The 13,649-nt window shown below is 49.0% G+C and overlaps 7 protein-coding genes; 4 read left to right on the plus strand and 3 right to left on the minus strand.

Moving 5' to 3' along the window:
* Positions 1 to 682: 682 nt before the first annotated feature.
* On the plus strand, positions 683 to 1,066 carry FFUJ_14124 (uncharacterized protein; the record flags this gene model as incomplete). Its single annotated transcript, XM_023571242.1, has 1 exon — positions 683 to 1,066. The coding sequence occupies one exon, from the start codon at positions 683 to 685 to the stop codon at positions 1,064 to 1,066; it is 384 nt and encodes a 127-aa protein (XP_023438288.1).
* Positions 1,067 to 2,592: 1,526 nt separating this feature from the next.
* On the plus strand, positions 2,593 to 3,816 carry FFUJ_14123 (uncharacterized protein; the record flags this gene model as incomplete). Its single annotated transcript, XM_023571243.1, has 1 exon — positions 2,593 to 3,816. The coding sequence occupies one exon, from the start codon at positions 2,593 to 2,595 to the stop codon at positions 3,814 to 3,816; it is 1,224 nt and encodes a 407-aa protein (XP_023438289.1).
* A 121-nt stretch (positions 3,817 to 3,937) lies between these two features.
* FFUJ_14122 (uncharacterized protein) lies at positions 3,938 to 4,387 on the minus strand (the record flags this gene model as incomplete). Its single annotated transcript, XM_023571244.1, has 1 exon — positions 3,938 to 4,387. One exon carries the CDS (start codon positions 4,385 to 4,387, stop codon positions 3,938 to 3,940), a length of 450 nt encoding a protein of 149 aa, XP_023438290.1.
* A 592-nt stretch (positions 4,388 to 4,979) lies between these two features.
* FFUJ_14121 (related to NADPH:quinone reductase and related Zn-dependent oxidoreductases) lies at positions 4,980 to 6,435 on the plus strand (the record flags this gene model as incomplete). XM_023571245.1 has 3 exons in its annotated part: positions 4,980 to 5,316; positions 5,372 to 6,010; positions 6,146 to 6,435. The coding sequence occupies 3 exons, from the start codon at positions 4,980 to 4,982 to the stop codon at positions 6,433 to 6,435; spliced, it is 1,266 nt and encodes a 421-aa protein (XP_023438291.1).
* A 301-nt stretch (positions 6,436 to 6,736) lies between these two features.
* On the minus strand, positions 6,737 to 9,208 carry FFUJ_14120 (probable cutinase transcription factor 1 beta; the record flags this gene model as incomplete). XM_023571246.1 has 9 exons in its annotated part: positions 6,737 to 6,848; positions 6,921 to 7,274; positions 7,339 to 7,533; positions 7,585 to 7,970; positions 8,061 to 8,201; positions 8,255 to 8,335; positions 8,401 to 8,714; positions 8,771 to 9,037; positions 9,088 to 9,208. 9 exons carry the CDS (start codon positions 9,206 to 9,208, stop codon positions 6,737 to 6,739), a joined length of 1,971 nt encoding a protein of 656 aa, XP_023438292.1.
* Positions 9,209 to 9,394: 186 nt separating this feature from the next.
* Positions 9,395 to 10,254, minus strand: FFUJ_14119 (related to delta3-cis-delta2-trans-enoyl-CoA isomerase; the record flags this gene model as incomplete). XM_023571247.1 has 2 exons in its annotated part: positions 9,395 to 10,007; positions 10,064 to 10,254. 2 exons carry the CDS (start codon positions 10,252 to 10,254, stop codon positions 9,395 to 9,397), a joined length of 804 nt encoding a protein of 267 aa, XP_023438293.1.
* Positions 10,255 to 12,095: 1,841 nt separating this feature from the next.
* Positions 12,096 to 12,861, plus strand: FFUJ_14118 (uncharacterized protein; the record flags this gene model as incomplete). XM_023571248.1 has 4 exons in its annotated part: positions 12,096 to 12,110; positions 12,161 to 12,269; positions 12,327 to 12,559; positions 12,601 to 12,861. 4 exons carry the CDS (start codon positions 12,096 to 12,098, stop codon positions 12,859 to 12,861), a joined length of 618 nt encoding a protein of 205 aa, XP_023438325.1.
* Between the last annotated feature and the right edge of the window lie 788 nt (positions 12,862 to 13,649).

Here is a 13,649-nt window from a genome sequence, read left to right on the forward strand (position 1 = left end):
TGCGAGGCCGATTGGGTATGCGTCCCTACCGGCGCAAAAAAGCACGGCGTCAGTCATCTTAAGGGAAGCGGTGTGCGAGATATTCATTTTGCTGTATGGCTTTATAGAAAACGGCATGGGAAGAGGCGCTTGACTCTCGTCAATTTTTCAAGTCCCGGACTCCTTGCGGGCTAGGTATGTGAGTTCTGTCTTATTTAGAGTAGCATACTTTATTATTTCAGGTATCAGGGTTGCTTTGTGACTTAACCTTGTATTCCGTGAGTTTATTATCGTTAAACTGTCATGCTTTGATGCTGGGATGGAAGGTGAGCACCTAAGGTTAAGGCCTCGCGACTGCCAGTCTTTCTTGCTCTATCTCCTCCTCTTCTTCTTCTATTTGTTCTTTTGGCTTCCTTTTTTCTTTATCTTTCGCCTCGCCTTACATATTCCCACCTTTATTGCTACATCTTCTGCGTCATCTTGATCGCCACCCGGCTCGACTTGAAGCTGCCTATCCTTCACTCTCTCACCTCTCCAGTTCCGTTCACGAAGATCCCTCAAGACTTTACTCCAAAGGACATCGGGGGTGATATTGGTAGGTTACTTAGTCCTTCTGTTGAGAAAAGTCTCTGCGTTTCCATATTGTAAAGTCAGAACCAGGGAGCTTCGGATGCGGAGCTGTTGGATTCAGAGTCCAGTGATAATGAGATCCGGTCTCAAGGGGCTCCGTGAGCAGGAGTTCCGATTGACAAAGGTGTCAGCGGGGATCTGCAGGGTCGACAGGTTCACAAGAGTGATCCCGGGCCAGGGTTTCAGGGCCACGGTGCTCCTGATAGAAAGGTCGAGAAGCTGGGCGTTCTTAGGCAAGACCAAGAAGTTCATTGGTCTGGATGTTATCAAGAGGAGACTAGATTCAAGGAACGCCCACCACGGAGTTACGAAAGTCGAGATTTCTCTGAAGCGACCTCCAGATCAAGGAGCTCACTTCTCGAGGCTCAGTGGTCTGGAGATCCCTGGGGTTAAGCTCCGACCGTTGTGCTCAGTATTTGGAGGTCAGAAGTCTTGGCCTGAGCTTCGAGAGCTCTGAGACACGGTGTTCCACACTTGGAGCCCCATGGTCTTGACTTTTGAGCCCTCTTAACTGCGTATAAAAAGTGGCAATAAGGTCTGTATTATTCTCAAAGTTTGGCCTCTCTGCCTTCCACTAACGGTCCGTGGGATGAATGAACATGAATCGTTTTCCAGGAGAAGGTCACAACTTTAACTATTGTGATATTGGAGACTAATGTCTCTGAAATCCTTGGACCTCAATCCAGTACTCTGAGATTCCGATATGCAGCTACGAGGTCGGACATCCTCAGAAACGTACTCCTAGCTATGCAGCCAACCATTTGGACCTTAAGACTATGGAAGTGCTTCAAGCTCAAGTCCATGCCTCGGAGCTCAACAATGTGGATAGTATAGAATGTTTTGTCCGGGCCACCGAGTTCCCCATACAAAGCTCCATGATCTGGGTTATAGAGGCAGAATTAAGTTCTTTACTATTTTAAATATTTGGCATCGCTGATTTTCACCTTTTCACTAGGATGACTCAACATTATGTAGTGGGCTTAAAATGGTGGTCAGAACTTCCATATATAGGCTTGTAAGAAAATGCCCACCGTCGGCTGACAACTCCACAACGCTATGATCCTACATGCGAGAGTAGTAGATTCCGTGCTCATGCAGTCTGGTAAAGGTCGGCAACGCGTCGTCTAGAAACTTGCTAAGCTGCTCTGTCCAAACCCTCTCCGAGTTCTGACTTCAACAGCCCTTCTTTTCCAGGCTCTGTGAAAGCGACTGTCGCACTTAAGTCTGATTCTAGAGGTACTAGCCTCCATAGGCCAGGTAGAGCAAATTTTCTCCACGTGCCTTAGGTAAAACCTCCTCTTCGGGAGCTCTACCGCTTGCATCGGATCGGAGGCCGGCCACGTCGGGCCGGTTTGGTCCGTGAAAAGCCATCATTTTTGGGATTATGCTCATTTCCTCGTGGCCCAGGCTGGACCACCGAAGGATTGCCCGAAGACATACAGACCCCCAGCACAGAAACAGTAGGTAGTTGGCGGCAAAAATGCTTTGGTTCCCTCGAATTCCAATCCGACGCTCCTGTTCCGTCCATCGGTCGTAGGGAGGTCTTGATTCGAGGACTTGAAGTTCCGCTAGTTCCAACCTTAATCTTATTTATAATCTAGCGTAGACCCGCAATTTGTCTTCATAGCCCCATGCCCAACAGCGTGCAATTTGTCAACAGGCGTCTTGTCTTGTAACTAGCCCAAGATGATTGTATGATGTACCTGTTGATTACCTGAGGCAAGCCATCTTAGTGTCTCCGCAATTTGTCGCATCGATTTATCATCCCTCCCCTCCCCATCGACCCTGACCACTCGCGTTACCTAGCCAGCGCATCTTTATCGACAACTCCTCAATCCTACCTATCTTATTGACAGAAATGGATAACTCGCAGCCGGCTCGTCGTGGCCGTCCTCCAATCCAAGACGTGCAAGATGTGGTAGACAGTCAGCAGGTCAGTCTCTGGGTAACAAGAAGACCTGACTCGCCTGCTTTGCAAGCATCATGAAGCTAACGAGGGCCCTCTCGTTCCAGAAGAAAAGGCTGGTGATGCGTCTTGCACAAAGGTCATACCGCGCCCGGAAACAACAAGCTCAAGAATCCCACAGGATCCGGGCTGAAGAGCTTAACCGCGCTCTGGACAACGCATTAGCAACCTTTTCCACGCTCCATCAGCGACTTCTCGATACCCCACAGGTTCAAAGCTCGCCAGACCTTCTTCTCCACCTGGAAGATGCCGTGGGACAAATGGTTACCATTGCATCTAGCACGAACAAGAAGCTACCCTTGATGCATGCTCCGGATGATCTAAGCACTACCTTTCGACGACATGCTCCTGGAGTGCTGGCTCCACATAAGTCAACCCCGGTAGATTCCGGAGCCATGACTATATCTCTACGGACCAGCACTTCTAAACAGATTCCAGTGCCGGCAAGGCTCGAAAGAGCCTGCTTCGAGCGCGTGGTGTTCGTCTTATCTAACAGCACTGTAGATGGAAGCCAATTTCCAGCCTTGGCTCTTCCTCTCCAGCTGCTAGGCGTGGAGCTCCTAATGGTTAATTCGCTGCGAGGCCTGTCGCTATTCAATGCTTCTGTGGGTGATTTCAAGTATCCGATGCACTCTGCTTCCCAGCTCCCGAACATGTACCGCGTTGTTGAAGGCGAGTACAAAGCCGTGTTGAGGATGCCAGCTCCGTTCTTGCAACGGATCGTGAGAGGCAAGACAAGGACAATACTGGACACCAACTCTCCGCACCTCCAGGGAGAGTGGCTTGAGGCTATGGATGTAGAAGAGTATCTGGAAGAGCGGGGGATCTATATGTGCAATGCTGTTACGAGCGGCACAGCAACTACAGGCAACACCATGTATCGATCATCTGTCCCAGGTGACGCGCAGAGTATACCTATGGAGCAACGCGCCTTTGTATCTTCATTGGCTGGTTTTCCCGGCCATGAGCCAGCAGACTATTTGGCTTTCGGGCTCCCGAGTCCGAGACAATGGAAACGTTCTGCCACCCGCCAAATCCATTCGAGCGCTATAGCCGGCGACCTACAGTCTGACTTCAATCAAAAGACTACTCAAGGTATCGAAACAGCCTCCCGGGTCACTGTCAACCTCGACAAGCTCGTGTATCTACTCGCGGAGAATGCCATGTGCCTTGGTCCTGTTCCAGGAATCCGAAAGGCTGACGTGGATGCCTCGATTCGGGGATCTATCACTCTATCCTAGAGTTTGTAGAAACCCATCACAGTCTATTATTCATTCCCAAACTTGGTGCAAGTCTCCGGGCACAACAACACGATGTATTAGCCTCTCTAGCCTTTCCTTCGACTCATCCTCTCATAAGCCACTACTTGGAAAGTAAGGACAAATCTCCCATGAGAGGCGCTGCCAGGGTTGCGATACGCTCAGCGATCTTCCAATTGTCTCGCCCGTCGAAATTGCCCTTGACAAGCTTATCTTGATACAGGCCCCAACTAGTTACACGTTTGCCTTTATCCTCGCCCACGCCGAATATCTCAGTCGTGCAATACGTAGTGGCACGGGCAGTCTTTTCGCCTGTGACTTCGATGAGCTGCGTGGTTAGAGCATGTTGTGTCTGCAAATTCCCGGCCATGCCCTGCACTGTCGCCGTGATTGCTGTGACCCCTTCAACAAGGCCGCCAGGCCCTGGGAAGTCGACTTTGCCGTTGTCAAGGAAGGCGCTTGAAAATGTGTTCCAGTCTTTGAGATCAACACCGATGCAGTAACGTGCGATGCAATTGCGGATAAGTTCGTGGTCTGAAATAACTGGGGCCATTATGATTGATTTTGGTTTGGCTAGGCAAGTGGGATTTGTTGGGTCTTATTGTAGAATGCGTATTGTTGATAGGTAATAGTCAAATGTACTGGCTTTCTTTTATGTTTATATATCGGGGCAGGGATAAGACTATATATAAGCCCTTTTAAGGAATATTTAATTTATTACAATTAAGAAAGTCGCATTAGAGAAAACGCAAAATCCGCAGTGTGATCTCACTTCTGAGATTTCTCCAACACAACACCGCCCTGAGATTACAAATTGAGATGGGTCTTCTGAAGCCCATAATGCATCTGTTTCTCAATTGTGGGTCTCACTCTACCCTATTGCTCCCTTGCGTTTTCTTCACTTTGATCTAGTAAGCAACCCTATAGACAAATTGCGGCACCCCCCTCGCTAAGATTGTTTACAGCATGTATTCATATAATTAGTAATAGTGCACTTAAGTCCTAAACCCGAATATCTAGGATGTTGCGATAGATTCAATCGTGAGCAACAGACAGTTCTAGGTATATAAAGCATATCTGTCGCCATACTAAACCTTTGCTCTCAGATAATCATAGCAGAATAAACAGCATAACCATTAATAATGATGAAGGAAGCATACACCAACAAAGACCTCAACGTCGAGATCCGCGATGTTCCTGTGCCTAAACCCAGGCCAGGCGAGCTCCTCATTCGTACAGTCGTGTCAGGCACAAACCCTAAGGACTGGAAAATGCCCAAGTTGATGGGCGGAGACCCAGCGAATCATGGTGACGATATCGCCGGCTACGTCGAGGCGGTCGGCGAAGGAGTCACGGGATTCCGTCCTGGTGACCGAGTCGCTGCTTTCCACCAGATGTTTACTCCTCATGGTAGCTACGCGGAGTACTCGGTGGCGGCCGCTAAGTCAGCATTCCATCTCCCCAATCCCACCACATTTGAAGGTATGAGTTTCCTTTTGCATATATAATTCATGCCTCTTTTCTGACACATACACAGAGGGCGCCACGATCCCGCTCGCCAGCATGACCGCTGCTCTTGGCGTTTATCAGAGACTCCAACTGCCTCTGCCATGGAGCCCTGTCACTGTCCCAACGCCCCTGGTGGTTGACGGAGCCGCAACAGCGGTGGGAGCCTTCGCCATCAAGTTTGCAGCCCTTTCGAATGTCCATCCCATCATCGCCATCGCAGGCAATGGTATTACATTCGTGGATACCTTGCTTGATAAGAGCAAGGGTGACATCATCATCGACTACCGCCAGGGACCTGAGCATGTGAATAAGGAGCTTCGCAAGGTCGCAGAAAAGCATACTATCTCTTATGCCTACGATACTGTGTCTGATGAAGCAAGCCTGGAGATGCTTTCCAAAGTCGTTTATGCAGAGAACGGAAAGATCATGAGTGTTATTCCTAAAGAGGACTCGGTAATTGGGGGAATCACGGTGCTAGGATCTAATGTTGGCCATATCCACGAGTCCGCCAAAGAGGGATTCAAGGTTGGAAATGCAGAATTTGGTGCTACCATTTACAATCTAGTTAGTCTTGGCCTGGCCGACGGCTGGTTTTCGGGACATCCTTATGAGATTGCTGAGGGAGGGTTGGCTGGACTCGAGGGTGTTTTAAAGAATCTGGAAGCGGGTAAGGTATCTGCAAAGAAGTATGTATTGCGCCTGGCAGAAACACCTACAGTACTTAAGGAGTAGGGGAAGGTATACTAGCTACGGTATAAATAACAATTTATTCAATTTTCTCGGGGTTATGTTGATTTCCTAGGACTGTACAACACTTCCAAGTCCATTGTGCTCTATCTACTAGCCGAGGCAGCCAGGGATCCTGGTTTAACGACTGGCGCCACGTTCCACTTTACCGAAGATCCCGACCAAAGCCACGTTGCCGCGGCAAAATATGGCATACATGCACCCTCTGCATGTGCCTCGGAGAATGGCCCAAGAGCTCTGACGTCCAACATCATAGCCCTGGAGCCATGGAAGGAAATGAATGGAGTCCAAGACTTCCGAGCGAAGCTTCGCGACAGTCAGGACAAGCAGCCCGCAATATCCTGATGGGAAGACCCGGCCTTCTTGTGTGGTTTCCGATCTCACCGTATTCCTTTTCAGTGAAGCGGATAATGACATCAATGACCCTGTGTTGACAGTAGATAATGGCGATTAAGGATTACAAGGCCGAGCAGGCATGTCAGCAGGACTGTCAGACCCCGATATTGTCCTCGGCGATCAATCATTGCCCACCGATATAAATACCGGGTGCAGAAATGACTAAAAATAGTGGTAAACATTATTTTATTTATTTATTTGTCCTGTACTCTGCTTCTCGATCCCCTGGACTGATATCGTAATATCATCGCTAATTCCATGGTTGTGTAATATCTGTTAGACCTATCGTCTGAAACGTCCCGAAATCCGGAAATATGCACTGGCTTAGGATAGCGTTGACATCTGAATCTTCATATTCATCGCTGATCATTAATTAGTTAGATGCCGTCTATCGAACACCCACGATATCGCTGTCGTATGGAGGAAACACGTACCTTGTCCCTGTCCCATGCCCATAGTTACTGGCAGCATTGAAGGCCCAGATCATCGGCGATGCTGACCGGACAGTTTCCGTATCATGAATCCCTTGGCTTTCTGGCATAACCGCACCACTTTCATCTGTACCGGCAGGCGGGGGAGTTTCCTGAATACGACGCCTAACACTTATGACCTCTCGAGCTCTTGTAAATAACCGATACAAGATCTCGGCGCCAAAGTATGTGACCTTTATTTCCTGTATTACCATCATACACATGTCCAGCCGATGGCAGCCTAGGCGATGGACCAGCTTTCGCGGTGACACAGAATGCAGGAGATGCATTTGCAGCGTTGGTACGAGAGCGATGCAGCTATGTAACATGAGTAAAGGGGTGTGAAATAAGCAGGTGTTAATGCTTGTAGAGATGTTCTTACATTAATGATTGAGAGAGACAGACCATATCTGCCATGATCATGTCACCGAGCGTGTTGGTCGAATTCATGGCAGCGGCGGTTGCTTTCCTCTCTATGCTTAACAACCAATCTTGTGATTCTTTGTCATGGGCGACGGCGCGCTGATTTCCAAGGCTCTGGAATACAAATGGGCGAAATAGAGTTAGAAGTGTAGACCTAGTTGCATTTGTTATAATGACACTTTTGTGATATGGCCAGCTTTCTTACTCAAAGAATAGTTCGAAATGATACATGTGGAGAGTGAGAACTGGATCGGTCGCTCTAGCTCTAAGGCAATCCAGGTGCTTGTGATGATTTCTTAGCTCGCGTTCCAGGTCATTCACCTCCGAGTGGGTCGAAAGCGTCCGCTTGGCGAGGTGTTGAACAGAAAGAATCCTAGATAAAATGCTGGTGACGGAGAGTAAGTCATCCCACAACAGAAACAAACTCTGAGGATCCTCTGGGATATACCGCCGACGCTGAGAATCTGTTAGCTCAGAATACAAGCTCTCGGAGGCTTTTGCATCTGGTTTGGGTGTATCGGCGTGGACTGGGTTAATACGCATGGGCCGTCCCATGCCAACGGACAACCACGTTTCTCGGAAGAAACAGCACTACCACAGATGTTTCCACAGATGCCTATCGACAGATGAACGGTACTGGGAGTGGTCGAGACTTGCATCAGGTTCACGATGCAAGCCTACAGTCTGGCAGAGGCTGATGGCTATGCCATTCCAGTGCCATGGCCCAAGCCTGTCTTCTGTATCTGAATACCAGAAACCCATCAGTAGCACCGCTTGGATCAGGACAATCTTGGACCGTTCGTAGTTCGCATCGTATAATGCCTTTAGGGAGGAGGATAAGATATTATGTTAAGTTGGACAAACAGAGAGCATACCTTTGCGCGTAAGAACATTGCCCGTTTCATATCCTTTCGCGATTCATAACCAGATGATTGCACAGTCGTCGCGTCGGCAAACTGAACAATTGAGGATTAGTAAAACATGACCGCGATGTGATGTACACCATCGGACCCTTTCATACATTTGCAGCTGCCAGAAACACGCTCCAGAGAAGATGGAGTGACACCCCATTCTGCCCTGGGCTTTCAAAGGCCTTGAGGAATGAAGAAACATGTATGACAGGCAAGAAGGGGTGGACGTAGTGGAAGTACGCCTGCACGAGCGATTGCTGGATATCGAAAGCCGGCAAAGCAAAGCACCCTCTTTTTTCCAAGTACTCGTGCGTATCGGAATCGACATTCGTTGAGCTTAGGGCTGCGGCGACGAAATGACCACTTTTGTCAGGACGTTCGGGCTCGCAGAGATCGGCAACAAGCCCAACGCCTTGAGTGTCACCTTGTGTGAGTGTTAGCCTTTTACGGAAAATTACCATCACGTTTAACGACACTGACCATACACCGGTGACAGCCCTGTTTGGGCTTGTGGGGTTGCCGTGTCAGGTTCTCGGGCTTGTGAGTGGTGACCGAAGTGATCAGTGAATGGACGGTAGACTGGCTCATTGTGGCTTGCCCGGTCCAGGGGAATGGACTCGGCATCACTCGGCGCCCTCGCCAAATTCTGACCTCTTCGTGTTCGAGCACCATTCCGAGGTCGGTAGAGAACGTCAGTTAGTGACCTATCAGTTGTTAATTGAACGAGCCCGGGACTCACCTTTGAGGCTGCCTAGCACGTGCTTGGCAGCTGAGGTTGTCTAGGGCACAGTTCGTACAGGGGCTTCCAGTTTGTGAGATGCTGCAGCGAACTTTGCGTGCGTGACAAGCATGGCAAGCCGCGGCTGCTCTTTTCCTTGATCCAGAGAAGGCATCAGCGGATCCCGATGAGGGCGGCATTTTTGACTACAGATATCAATAGAAGCAAATCAGAATGGGTACCACGAAGGAAGGACTAGTTAGATAAAGTAATGTTTGCCTCGGCAAACTTTAAGATGCTTTGCGCCGAGGTAGCACACCTAGCCTAGATACATGTGATTGGATGGTGTTTGGGTACAGTGGAGCATCGAACAGGAACATGCTTGTTCAAAGTCGGTGTTTCTTAGTTCCCGACATAACTTTGCCCATTTCCTCCTGTGGAATGCCTGCGCAGAAACGCTCAAGGCCCTGGAACGTCTCTAGGGGAGCCATCTCGTCCTGCTCACGCACGACCCGGCGACGCATCAGTGCCTTGGTTCCCAGCAAACTCGAGCCGACAAGGTGGGAACTAAAGGTTTGGCGCATGTACTCCAACACCTGCGTCCGGAAGTTGTTCTTGTCCTCGAAGACGCGGTTAACAAAACCAACCTGGACAAGCTCGCTGACCGGGATCTTTCGGCCCAAGATCAATGCTTCATTGGCCTTGCCGGGTCCCATCCTGTGGACGAACGCAACACTCGCACCGCCTTCAGCGACTAAGCCCAGTGAAGAAAAGGGCGTCAAAAGGTAAGCATCAGGCACCGCGTAGATAAAGTCTGAGTGGGAGATGAGCGCGGCTGAAAGTCCGATCACAGGTCCGTTCAGAGCAGTCACCAGGATTTTAGAGTGACTGTAGAATGCTCTCGCAACATCCAAGTTATTATTGACGAGCTTAGGAAGCCAATAAGGACGGGACACGATCTCTTCCATGGATGGAGGGCTGTCTTTGAGATCGGCACCACTGGTAGCGGAGGTCAGGAACCTGGTCTTTACTCGATGCGTTGAAGCCAGACTTACGCGGAAAAAAAGGGTCCCTCTCCAATCAGAAGAGTGACGTAGACATCCTTGTTTGCATCTACCTCCCTGAGTAGACTCGCTAGGCGAGAGAACAAGCTCTGTGTCAGGGAGTTGAACTTGTTCGGATTGTTCAGCGTAATGATGGCAAAGTTGCCTTCGTAGTCGATGCGGATGTGATTATGACCGGACATTGCGCGGGCTGTAAGAGGTTTGAGAACAATTAAGAACAATGGCGTGTCTTTGGTGATAAATCAGATAGTCCCTGAGATGACCCAGCGAGGGCGGGTTTAAGTAGTGCACCGTTGCTCCCAATCGCCTCGGCATGATCAACATTCCGCGGCAATCTTGGACGATCTATCGGTACCAAATAAACTGCCTCGGAATTTATTCAAGGACCGTTCTTGAACCTTTTGATTGATCTTTACCGGGTTCTCATGCACTCGAACCAGAAACCAGGCTGTAGTCTTGAACCTTCCATGTCCTATTGTAGTAGAAGAGCTTCTCACATGAAGATGAGACACAACGACCTGGTCATTTCCGCACTCGGCATCTTTGTGAAGTCACTCCCCTTCGTATGGTATGTGAGTGTTACCGACAAGCTTCGTTTCAGAAAGTTCACTCGATAATCCAAACTAGGTCAGTTCTTCTAGGCTTTGCTGAAATGGAAGTTATCCTGCTGCTTGGGAGGTCTATCAAGGTCTGGTTGACACTTGTTTTTATCATTGGTTTTCGATACTGGGCCAGCTATATCTGAATGTGACTTGAATTTTAAATATAAAACATGATATATTTCGCCGCCTTGCTAGGTCGCACTTGAGTGACATTTTGTCCCGCTGGGGACCGCTTGACCCCAAGGTTTCATATCAGAGGCCTTTTAACGGGTAGATTATTCGCCGTGTCCTTCTCTAAAGGCAAAAGAAGAATCGAAAAATGAGGTGCTCGTGTGTGCCATTGCTCGCATGGTGTTCAAAGCAGGTCAAACCGTTCCACCAGCGGATGTACTCAAAGTATGTGGGTTCTGTCTAAGTTATGGTTTTGGCCTTCAATCTCATTCGCTTGCTATGATATAGGCAACGTAGCTGGTTGAATCAATTCGCGTTAAATCACCTGGCCGTGTCCTCTGTCGCCGCTCTGTCAATCGATGGTGGATACATAAATGAATCATCTGTAACCTGTTGATTCTCAACACAGCCTCGGGCAACTCAATTTTCTTATAGAGCACTCACAACATCGAGGAGCAGATGAAGGTTGAAAGTTTGGTTTGCTTTGAACTTTCTTGCTATCATCCGAGTCCCCCAACTCTCGGATGGCACCAAAGCCTCTCATAAAGGCTCGTTGGCTCATCCCACACGATAGAGACCCCAAAGAATGTAACAAGTGCCAACGAACTATACGGAAACGTTCTCGCCGGAGCGGTCAAGAAGCTACCGGGTGGCACGAAGCCTGGAAGCCCGAGAACCGGAAATCCTCTGTTTGAAGACTTGAATCGTATCTTTAGTTTCCTGGCAATTGTTTATGCTCTCCCAAACCTTTTGTTCTTCATTAGCAATGTTTTCATGCCTGACAATCCTTTGTTTCGCAGAGTAGTACTAGGGGTATCATCTGATAGGCTGGCTGGCGAGGCGCGATGAAAACAAGAACTTCGCGGAGCCTTCATAATCGAAGAACAGGCAGCAGTCCTCAAATCCGTCTATTTTAGCTGGTTTGAACATCTTTTCTCATCGCAATCAATACCAAACAAAAGGCAAATACTACCAAATCGTCGATTGTTTACTTCAATTTGAGGTTGCCGTGGGTTTGACCTAAGCAAACAAGCTACAAGCAGGCGTGCAGCGAAACGCACTGTCAAACAGCTTCACCATTCGGCCATGGGCCACCTGTGAGTCATTATATCAGCCCCTACCTCCCTCAACGAAAAAACGCTTCCTCATTCCAAGTCTTCATTTCTCCCTTCCTCCTCTATCTTCAATCACGCCCTTGTCCGTCACGAATTGGGCGCCTTTCCACGCTGGTGGCTTCGCACAGCAACACGATGGCCTCCGCTGCTGTATGTCGAGCCCCTCAGCTGTTGATCCAACCTCTATTGACTTTAGATAGCTGCAGGAAACTTGGTCGCGGAGGAACATACCATGCCTCGAGTGTATGTTATTCCTTGCGAGACTCGGACCTGATAGAATCCGTAGGTACAGTCTCTGCTTAGAGAGCCGTAAGTGACCCAGAAGGAGAGGATGGTAGACCTCAGACTGACTGACGCATATGAAAGCCTCAGGTGCTGTGCGCTGCCGTCATTGTCAACATCCCGAAACCTACAGCCGTTGCGTTGCGATAAGTGCTGCAGCCCTGGCAATCCCAACCTTGCAAACCACTGATCAGCCGGACCAGATCCTTCGCGGATCCGAGCTCGCCTGTATAGCTGTGAACTTGATCCATGCTGTCAAGGCGTTCCAAGCATCTACGGACGAGGACAAGAACGCAGCTCAGCTGATAAGTCTCCCTGTCTAGAAATCCCCGACAGCGTCATTACTGATACCATACAGGTCGCCAATATGCAAACTCATCAGACCCATGCCCGTAAGGCCTGGGAGTCCATATGGGAGGTCAGAAAGCTCGATAAGAATATCGATGAGAAAGTACGAGAGGTTAGGCGGCTGGAGGAGAAGCTTGCTCAGAAGACAGGGGAGGTCAAACGCTTTGAGGAGAAGCTCGATGAAAAGAAGATTGCGGTCGAAAAGCTCAAGAACGAGATCGGGCAGCGCAAGAACAAGTTGAGGGGACTCTTGAATAGTGTAGCAATGTAGCTCCTTCTCACGAACAAAGCAAGATGTGAGGTGAACCCGGTTACCTGGTCGCGTTGCGTAGCCGACAGGATGACTTTGGATTACATTTTGCTGGGGGTATGTTATTCGGAGTCCTCTCTCAGGTGAAAGTGGAATGCGGGGTTATCACAGGGATTACCAGCCAATGGTATTGCAAAACGTCCACTTTCAGTGAAAGTGGGAGGATTGATAATAATGTAGTCTCCTTTCTTCTGCATATGGCTTGCACTTGGACCTCTTGGAGTTCAGGAATAAGTTGTCCGATCTTATTTAGCCGTACTTTGACTGTAATTTCCCTTGCAGATTCTCGAGACTCAAAGCTGAGGACGGCTAAAGACGCTAAACTCGGGATGGGTAGCGGGTGGTCCGGCGGGAAGCCCGGACCTAACTATCAAGGTCTAGCTTGGAGAACCACTGGTCTGTGATTCGCTCACTGGGTTATCCTTGTTTCAGCTGAATCCATCTCTTGCTTTAGCTGCTGATCCTTGCTGGCTGGGCGGATTGCTTGCAGGTCCATAAAGATAATCAGAATGGTAGCGACGTAGTATTTGGAGATAATTTACATAGTAACAAAGCGATATCGACGAATAATTTAAACTAAGAATCCAATGCGCAGATCTCAAATTACTGAAAGAACAACGCCCGCGATACTAATATCTGAGTCATTCTTCAGGTTGGTGAGGGAGGCTGGCCAGTTGCAGGCACTCCGAAACACGCCTTACAGGGATGTAGATATCACAACCAACAGATGTAACCTTGCCGTGCATATA

This window comes from Fusarium fujikuroi, chromosome FFUJ_chr12 (genome assembly GCF_900079805.1).
Source record: "Fusarium fujikuroi IMI 58289 draft genome, chromosome FFUJ_chr12".
Taxonomy (NCBI): Eukaryota; Fungi; Ascomycota; class Sordariomycetes; order Hypocreales; family Nectriaceae; genus Fusarium; species Fusarium fujikuroi.